We start from the raw sequence: 9839 nt of genomic DNA, 5'->3' as shown, positions 1-9839 counted from the left end.
AACTAGGAAGTGGGGCCTCACCAGACATTGAATCTGCCAGCACCTTGAACTTGGACTTCCCAGCATCCAGAACTGTGAGAAATAAATTCATGTTATTTATAAACCACTCTGTCTATGGTATTTGTTGTAGCAGCCTGAATAGACTAGACAGCAGCTCTCTATCACTCTTGTTTGTAAGAGGCTGAAGTTGACTCTACCTCAGGCACAGCTAAGCAAAAAAGATTATATCCTGATTACAACAAGATGAAAATAAACAGAATTGACAAGAGAAATTTATTACTAAAAATAAAGCAGCTGAAATTTTTCCCAGGGAAAACCGTCACTACAGGACCCTCCATGATGAAATATGTGAATATCTTCTTTACTTCTGAATTGCTGCCTTCTTCCATATACCCAAAATTTCAGTTTAAATTAATCACGATGAAAACGATGTGGCATCTGATCCCTTCTTGTTCACTCTGAAGACTGAATTGGGCTACCCTGTGATGGAGACTTCAAGTGCTGCAGGTGAGTATCTGCCAAGGGTTCATGTGTCAGGTACGTGGGCTGGTAAGAAGACACAAAGGCTGCAGGCTGAAGCTCTGGGAGGTCCAAGGATCCTGGGGAAAACAATTCCTTAAGTTCCACTGCTGCTTGGGAGTCTGAGCAGACTGTTTTGGTCAGACACATACCTGTCCTTTCAATCAATTCCTTAACACCCTTGCATTTGACAGCTCAATTTTGCCTTTGTTACGACAGGACAGATACTTTTACAATGAAAACTGGTTGAAACAGATTAAGTGACTTGCCTAGGGTTATATAGCATATTAGGCAAAGAGTGAGAATTTCAATTCCATTTTTTAACCCAGGGTTTTCCCTATATGACCCCAAAGCCTGAACCCTTGATCACTCCACTCATTTGTGGGAGGAATTCATGGAACACAGGCAGGGCCAAGGCCTTCACCTGACCCCACTGACTTCGCTTGAGATGTTGTTCCCTGCACAGTAAACTTTCCCCTGGTGTTCTGCTCCGCTCTTGCTTAGCTTACAGAATAAGCTACCTTCGTTTCTGGGGTACCCTGCCTTACTATGATCGCAGGTGCCCCCCATGACATCTGTGAGTAACCTCGGAAGCTATGCAGGCCGCAGGTCCCCCTCTGACTCAGCACTCTGCAAGGCTGATTCCATGAAAGCTTTTATCACTCAATGCATAGATATTTAGGGTACTCGGCTATGCATGAAGGTGGGAAGGTAGCCTAAACACAGTCAATTTTCAAACCAGAAAGGTAAAGTTAAAGATACCTGGCAGAAGGGGATCATTCTGATCTTCATCAAAGGTCTGTCTCTGAAAGGCTTCAAAGCTCATAGCTGCATCATTCTCTGGCAGCCCCTCAGGTAGCTGCCCGTCTCCAGGTTTGCACACATCAAATTTCACCCACTGGTAACTGCAGAAGCAAGGGAAATCACCCTTGAGAGTTATCTGCTAGACATAAATACCCATTCCTACCTCCAAAGGGATCAGGTAATTTTTCTTTATATTCCTCCCATATATATCTAAAACACATTAGCTAACAAAAACCTAAAAGAAACAAGCAGGACTCTTTAGTGACAAATCATTCTGCGAGATTTCCCACCCCTTTTGCTGTCATGGTACACACATAAAATAGTCATAATCAGAGAACAGTGGAGTCCTGGCTCTTGCTCACCTGTCCAGAAGGCTAAGGGGCCAATACTGAGCCATACTGGTTGAGAAGCAGGCAGGCCTTGGACACAGCAGGTGAGTGAACAAAGTAGTAACTGCCAGTCCCTGGCCGGCTGATCACTGAGCTTTTCTCAAGGGAATGAATTTGACCACACTTACTTGATGCATTTTCGAGCTCCTGGACAGCTCTGGATCAAGTTTTGGATGGCTGGATGAGAAAACCCAAAAAAGTCAGCTCCAGCTGGAAGCAGGTTAGGCATTAGTTTCCCCCTAAACAGGAGAGGGATAATTTTAGTTTGAGAGCTTAGCGGGAGATGAAGATGGGTTTAAGAACAGAATAGTGGTATGAACAAACAGGATAAGCTTTCTTGACTTTGATAATGTGGAGGCTCTAGTTGGTATGACGTCAGGAGGATCCAGGATAGGTTTCCATAAAATGAGGTATCTCATTCAAAGCAAGAGAAAAGGTTTCACTGTACCAACAGTGATCTTTTAGCCTGTTTTCAAGCTTTTGGTCAACTTACGTAGTAGCACTTATAGTCCTGAGCAGTTCTGCATGACAAGCATCTGCAGAAGAGCTGACGATGGCATTCTGGGGGTCATCTTCAGGAACAATTTCAAACTGAGAAGGACAAACGAGCAATGAGATCAATTCTCACGAAGGAAGGAAAGAGGGCACACTACTCTGTAAATATTTCTTTACTCTGGAACTCGAAGGTGATGTACACCATCTTCAAAAGGGACACACATACTCTCCTACAGGGCTGCTAACAATTTAAACAAATCCAAGCACCTAGAGAAAGTCCTTGGACTGTTTCAGTTCTACCCTTCTTGGTTGATGGCTTTCCAAAAGTAAGCATTTAATTTCTTATATGCCTTTCCAATCCACTTACTTATATCCTTAAGTACAAATACAAATGGTATTTTAAAAACAAATGAGATCACTCTCCATGTAATCTTCTAAGTCAATTTTACAAGATCTAGGAGAAACAGGCTGACTGCAAACTGCCATTTCATTGTATTTGCTTTCATTTTGAATGTTAAAATATCTTGGTTATATTAATAAAAAGAAACTGTTGCATCGAAATTATACTAATTCTGAGGAATTTTTGCCAAGAAAATATTTTTGTAACAAATGTAACAAGTTAACTAGCTGATTTAATTATTTGGCCAATTTTCTATAAAGCTCAATGATTTTTTTGACAGGAAAATATTTCTGTAACAAGTTCTATCTAGCCAGTTAAATTCTTTGACTAGTTATAAAGTTCAGTTAAACAGTTTCTAGTTCTTCAATGTTTACTTCGGTTGAATTATCCTGAACAGGATTAATTTATTTTCTGTATAATTTTTTAGAATGATATTGAGCACTACTGATTGCTAAAAAAAGTCAAACCAATTTTTACTGAGTATAGGTTCTACTACTGTTAGTTTTCTTCTGTGGTTATTATTTCACTGGATTCAATTTCCTGTGTCAAATTTTAGAGATCTGTCAATTTTGTCAGAAATAAATTCTCTCGTGAGTAGTTTCAGTCAATGGTGGTTTTCTTATTTCAACCAATGGCATATCTTGCCAGGTTAAGATTCTAATGTTTTATATTTATTTCTCAGCTAATAAATGAAAACACTCTTTGCAATTAATTTCTTTTTTTTCTTTTCTTCCTTTTTTTTTTTTTTTTGAGACTGAGTCTTGCTCTGTCGCCCAGGCTGGAGTGCAGTGGTGTGATCTTGGCTCACTGCAAGCTCCGCCTCCCAGGTTTATACCATTCTCGTGCCTCAGCCTCCCCAGCAGCTGGGACTACAGGTGCACGCCGCCAGGCCCGGCTAATTTTGCTGTGAGCAATTAATTTCAAATAGTCCAGGACTGCTCTACTGTTTAGTATCCGTCATGTCAATTTCAATTATTTTTGTACTGAAATTTCTACCTTATTTGAGTAAAGAGCATTAAAGGTAGAAATGTTATACTTTAGTCTTGAAGATACTTCCTTGTTAGTACTAATGTATAAATCTACTTCATTCTTTTAATTGCTGTACATACAAGGGTGGATATATTTTACTTAACCATTTTCTCATGATGGGTATTTAGGCTATTTCTAATTTCTTGCTATTGCAAATACTGCTACAATGTACATTGTTACATGTTACTTGGTTCACATTTGCACATTTCTCTAGGTGCAAATATGTACCTAGTGCAGTCTAGATACTAGACTATCTAGACATATTCTGGGTCAAATGACACACATATTAAAATTGTTGATATTGCCAAGTTGCCCTCCCAAAAGACTACCAATTTTCACTCCTACTAACGAGTACTCGTTTTCCTCCACCTCGGCCAGCACTGGATATTATTAATCCCTCTGATGTGTGCCTATGAGCAAAATAAGATCTCATTTTTGTTTTATTTGCATTTCCCCATTTACTGATGAGGCCCACACTTTACCATCTGCACTGTTTCTGTGAAATGCCTGTGGGTTTTTTTTTTTTTTTTTTTTTTTTTAATATTGCTGTTTCTTACTCTACAGAGCACTTTATCTGGTATTAATACTTTGTCATACGTTTTCTTCCTGTTTATTGCTTGTGTTTTAACTTTGATCATGGTGTCTTTTGCCATTCAGAAGTGTTTACATTTTTAATAGTTAAATATGTTATTATGTTCCATTATGGTTTCTAAGTTTCATGTCTTACTAATAAAGAAAGCTTTTTCACCTCACCCTAAGATTACAAAAAATTCTTTTACATTTTCCTTTAACATATTTATAGAATATTCAATAAAGCTAAAGTAATAAAAAGTCATATTGACATGTATAGACAAATAGATCAATAAAAAGGAATCATCTGGAAACAGATACAAGAATTACATATATTTAGTGTGTGTGTGTGTGCGTATATATATATGTGTATATATATATATATATATATATATAAAACAGCTGCTTGACGTTAGTTGTAACAAAATTTGAAGCTAGATTCCTAGCTCACAAACCTAAAAATAATGTCCAGTTAGGTTAATGACCTAAAAAAGAAAACTAAAAACTCCAGATTCTTCTTTTTCAAAAATGTCTTAGCATTTTGTTTTTCAGAGACAATGAAGAATCAGCTTGTCAATTTCTACTTAGGATTTTGACTAGATTTGCATTGCATTTATAGATGTATTATACATATGGTATACTGTTACAATAATGAGTCTTTCTAAAGAAACTGTTGTATAATGGAGGTCACGTGAGCTCTCAACTATGCCTAACAGTGCTCTGATAGGTGTGATGCAATATTATCTACAAGAAGTCAAGCCGTCTCAGGGTTCTCCCAGCTTCTGCTCAGAGGTTCCTTACCTTGCCTCTACTTCCTTCTACCTTACTTTCTAGGGATCTGTAAGTTCCTCAGTGAAGCTTAGAACTCTGAAAATGGTCTATTTTTTTGTTTTTCCCCAACAATCAGGAGATGATGGTTGGGGAAAATGAACCGTCTCAAATCTTAGCACTGAGAAGGATGAAAAAAGGTATTTAGTAAGACTAGGATTTAAGACTCTCAGGTCCTTAAGAGTATTTGCAGCCAGAAACTAATATGCAACTTCTTTGCTAACTCCATCTTGGTCCAACTTGACATGGCAGTGTATCAAACTAATCTTCCCTCTATTTTGGCCTGTACCTCACATAAGTAGGCTTGATCAAGCCTCACATAGTCACAAAGTCAGCAGCTGAAGTAGCATGGTTCAAGGGAAAAGGGCATCAGTTTTAGAATGAGACAGATAATAGATTCACATCCAAGCTCAACCACTTATTAGCAGAGGTGCGACTTAGGGCCAGCCACTTTTCAGGATCTTGGAATTACCCAAATGGTGATTATACGTATCTACCTTGTAAGGTGTCAGAACAGGTAATACATATCCTGGCATAGAGAAGGTTCGAAAGACAAACAATGGTTATTATTAGAGGGGGTACCTGAGGCTGCACACCACCATCCTTGATCTGACAGGTATATAGACACTTCTGGTCTGGGCACTTCATGCTGGCATATATTCGAGTACTGCAGTAGCCCACAGGGTAGATGGCACTCTTATCATGAAAGCCAGGTCGGTCGGTGATGATCTATAAAAAACATTCCCCCAACCTGGGATTGAGGTCACTGAAGAAATGAGAAGTCCAGTTTCCTGTGGTAGCCTTTAGAACCACTTTGGGGCTGCGAAGAGTGACAAATCACACAAAGACAGAGAGTAGGCTGTGTAGCAGACAACGCTGACCTGGGTTGGCAGGGACTGGAGACATTCTGAGGTTGGTATGGATCAGCAAGGGGCTGCTGCTAATGGGAACAGGGAGGGAAGGCTCAACCCCATTCCCATATTTCTCTGATTCTCCTCTCTAAATATCGCTGGTCTCACTCACCTCCCCCAGGCTATATACTGTTAGACCCCCTAGTCCGATGGGGAACACAGGCCGTCCTGAGGGATCCAGGGCAATGGGCTGAACCAGCTTGCGAGCACCTCCCTCCATTTTCTTTTTCTTGCATGTTTTCTTCAGAACTGAAACGCAAATCTGGGGTCACCCACTTTAGGCCCCTCCCAATGTTGAAGGGAAGGGATAAATTTGCATGTGAATGGTAAGGGTAATAAGCCAATCCTGGTTTTATATACTTACTGAATGGGCACGTGGGGCTTTCGCCCAAAGCCCTGAGTATCTTTCTAACTTGCCCAGATTCGTGCTTAGGAGCTAAAGGCCTTATACTTTTTAAGGCCTCTCATTTCTTTTGTAAGATCAGAAGTTTGCCAAGCCAGCAGTGTGCTCCAAAGGCCACCTAGCCCATTTCCCTGCCTCTAGAAAAGACTAAATGGAATGCAACCTAGAGAGTTGGGGGAAGGGGAGAGTCTCAGTCTGCTCCCCTTGCATTTAACAAAGACTAGCTAGGATTTCTCCACCCAAAGTGGCTCTAATACGTTTGACATTTGTTTCTCAAGGGCTCTTAGGGCTCCTTAAGAACCAGATGAAACTCGAAGTATATCTGTAGCTGTGTCTGTCTGTTAGTACCAGGTCTAACTGTCATTAGTAGGTGAGTCACTGGGACAACTGATATCATCTCCCCAAAGTACCTTCCAGTTTGTTGTTCTCTTTGCCTTTTTCTTTTTTCTCCTTCTTCGATTTCTTCCCAAATGGTTCCTCAGCCCCAGTGCTGGGCCCTGAAATAGGCCCAGCTCCCTGTATAGTTCCCACAGAGCTGGCCACACCATAAGTCAGGGGCAAACTGGAACTGTGGGAAGGAGCTGCAGCCTGTACTTCCCCTTCAGTTAGAGCCTGAAGCTGGAGGAGCTTCTTTAGCAAGTACCTGAGGTCAGGAAGGAAAGGAGCAGAGAAATGAACTTCCATATTGTCTCAATTCAGTATTTTACTCAAGTGCTGGGAAAAGCCAGAACTGTAGACAAAGATTACTATGATCATAAAAGAAAGGTTCTTAATAGACCCTATGAATCATAAAGCCCTGGAGGATAATCAATACTTCAAGAGGCCAAGGATAAGAACTGTAGCTTATCTCTTGCATCTGGACGGTTCCTCTACCTTGATGTTGGATGGTGTTAGGCTTCTGAAAGGCACGTTATTTACAGATGTGTAGATACCCATTGTGCTTTGCACAGAATAGTATGTACAGAATAAATATTTGTAGAATAAGAGGCAGTTGCTTTTATCACTTGGCTTTTATAATTGGGCCATAAGATTAAATAATCTTAACAAGATTATTTATGAGAATGTGGCAAGACAGCTTTTTCAGAAAGATGAGTAGAAGAGCTGTCTCATCACGTAACTTGAGCTGGCTCAACGTAATTTGGGTGTGCAGGAACCAATGCCATAGGTTAAGTTTCTCTGTACTTGATCAAGTGGCCAAGGGGCTGTGTGATGTGCATAAATCCCACTGGGAAAAAAATCTCCAGAGCAGTAACACCATTATCAATCACCAAAAAGGTGATGCTGAACACAAAATGAAGCCAGCTCACCTTCTTTCTTCTTTTGCTTTAAGAAATTTTTCTTCAAGACGAGCAATTTCATCACAAATAGCAGCATTTTCCTTTAAGTAAAAATTTGAATATAATCATATAAAAATGAATAAACAATCACATTATTATGCTGGGAAGAGGATCCATATTTCAAACCAAAAAAGCTTGTATTACTGAGTGAGGAGGAGGAGCTATTCTACCTTGTGACAAACTATAAATAAATCCATAGGTAAAGGTAGTCAGGTTCTACTATGGGCAGGGTAGCTATGTAATTTATTATCCAATCTGGGACACCTTTGAGTGAAAAGGGGGTACTATTAATGCTTACGTCAGAACAATATGGTAAACCAGGACTGTCCTGGGCAAGCCAAGATTAATGGTCACCCTAATTAGCATAGCCTTTGGCACAGAAAAAGGCATACTGCTTAAATCCACAGATGCTTACATTAAATACTATAAATATGAAGACTATTCTCAAGTGCCTCAACTCTTGAGAAACTTATAAAGCCAGTCTAACCCAAATAGAGAAAAACTGGACAGAACAAATTCAAATTTAGGGTGTAAAATTCTTAAACTTCATAATCTACTTATATGAATTCAGGTATTATCTTTTTTTTTTTTTTTTTTTTTTTTGGTAACTTATGACTCAGTCTATCTCCCAAGCTCCAATCCTGAAGGGAATGATGAATCTGAATGCTCCATAGGTGGAAACTCAAATTCTCAATGTTCAAAACATCCCTTTTTCTTCACAAAATCTTCTTTATTGATGGAACCAACATCCTTGAAATAACATAAGTTCCAAGCTTTAGGTACTTTGACATATAGGGGATAAAAGACAGGGAACAGTCAATCAGATGCCAAGTTCTCTTAGTTCTACTTTTCTTGTTTCTCTCCAGCGCAAATAGCAAGCAATGCACATAGCGAGTGCTGAATAAGTGTTTTTGGAATGTGTATTCTAATTTCTAAACTTTTCCTTATGCTTCCAAATATGCTGAGAGATGTTCAAGCTTTTGGTAGAGAGATGAACTGTTGACTTGGATGTGGGGGGACATTTGAGGACTCCACCCCTATTTCCAAGCACTGAAGCAAGCCAAAATATTCTAATATACAGTTATGGCTGGCAAGCTATATTAAGTTTATTCATTCAATAAATCCAGTGCTTCTACAATAAAAGAAAGGAAGAAACACTTGGAACACTCAAAGGATAGAGGGGGGAAATTACTGAAAGTTTCATGTACCTCTTTGGGCAAGGGGGCAGTTACGGGGATGTGAGGTGCTCAGAAAATAGTCTGTGTACTGGAAGTCATAAAATGGAATCAGGGTTATTTAAGTTGGAGTCAGGGCTCTGACACAGTAGCCTTGGGCAAATCATCTCTTTCTTCAGTGTTCTCATTTTACAAATAATGCCTCATTCTCAGGGCTGTATCTCAAGAATCAAATACATTTCCTAGAGTTCTGCAGTAATAACGATGACTAAAATTTATTGGCATGTCTTTTAGGCACCAAGCACTTTTCTTTGCTCATTTAATATTCATTATTCTGCAAGGTAGTTACCAGCTCATTTACAGATGAGGACACAGAGAAATCACGTAATTTGTCCAAGGACACAAGGCTAACAAGTAGTAATGTATACGGAAAAGCCAACCCTATATTAATACTGTCATCCTGGGAAGGGGGAACAGCTTGGGGAAAGATTTTGTGAGGGGGTCTCCAGGCGGGGACCGGCTGGACGCGGGTCAGACTCACAAACACAGTGGCCTTGGCCGCTTTGCGCAGCCGCAGGTACTTCAGCCGGTACTTCTCGTTCTGGCTCTTCTTCGGGAGCTTTTTCATCCTGGCCTTGCTGGACTGCAGCAGAGCCCGCGGGGAGGAGGCGAGGCCGTCCAGCAGGCTCATGGTCCAGCCCCGCTACGGGGGCCCCAGGACGCTGCCGGCATCGGATCCTAAGTCGGGGGAGCGGGCGGGAGCGCTGGCTTAGTCTGTTCGGGGCTAGCGGAATCGTGGCTCTAGGAATCTAGCTCTCCGGGACGTTCCCAGGGTTGACCGCAGGGCCAGAGACACCGGCAACCCAACCGGCTCCCTGCGCCTCCCAACACTTCCGTGTCTGTCTTGGAAGTAAACCCTTCCCGGAAGTTACGTCCCGGTGTCGGCAGCGTGTAACTTCCGGGGCAGGGAGAGTAGGGC

The 9839-nt window shown here is 40.8% G+C and overlaps 1 protein-coding gene across 1 annotated transcript; it reads right to left on the bottom strand.

Annotated features, from left to right (window-relative positions):
- Nucleotides 1–259: 259 nt before the first annotated feature.
- On the bottom strand, nt 260–9772 carry TBRG1 (transforming growth factor beta regulator 1). Its single transcript, XM_015116024.3, has 9 exons — nt 9402–9772; nt 7656–7726; nt 6759–6991; nt 6058–6194; nt 5617–5763; nt 2206–2303; nt 1841–1951; nt 1282–1424; nt 260–599 (listed from the first exon to the last, which is right to left on the bottom strand). Exons 1-9 carry the CDS (start codon nt 9549–9551, stop codon nt 454–456), a joined length of 1236 nt encoding a protein of 411 aa, XP_014971510.3. The 5' UTR covers nt 9552–9772; the 3' UTR covers nt 260–453.
- Nucleotides 9773–9839: the final 67 nt, after the last annotated feature.

Source organism: Macaca mulatta, chromosome 14 (genome assembly GCF_049350105.2).
Source record: "Macaca mulatta isolate MMU2019108-1 chromosome 14, T2T-MMU8v2.0, whole genome shotgun sequence".
Classification (NCBI taxonomy): Eukaryota; Metazoa; Chordata; class Mammalia; order Primates; family Cercopithecidae; genus Macaca; species Macaca mulatta.
The sequence above is the reverse complement of the archived record's forward strand: the minus strand, read 5'-3'. Positions and strand labels throughout refer to the sequence as shown.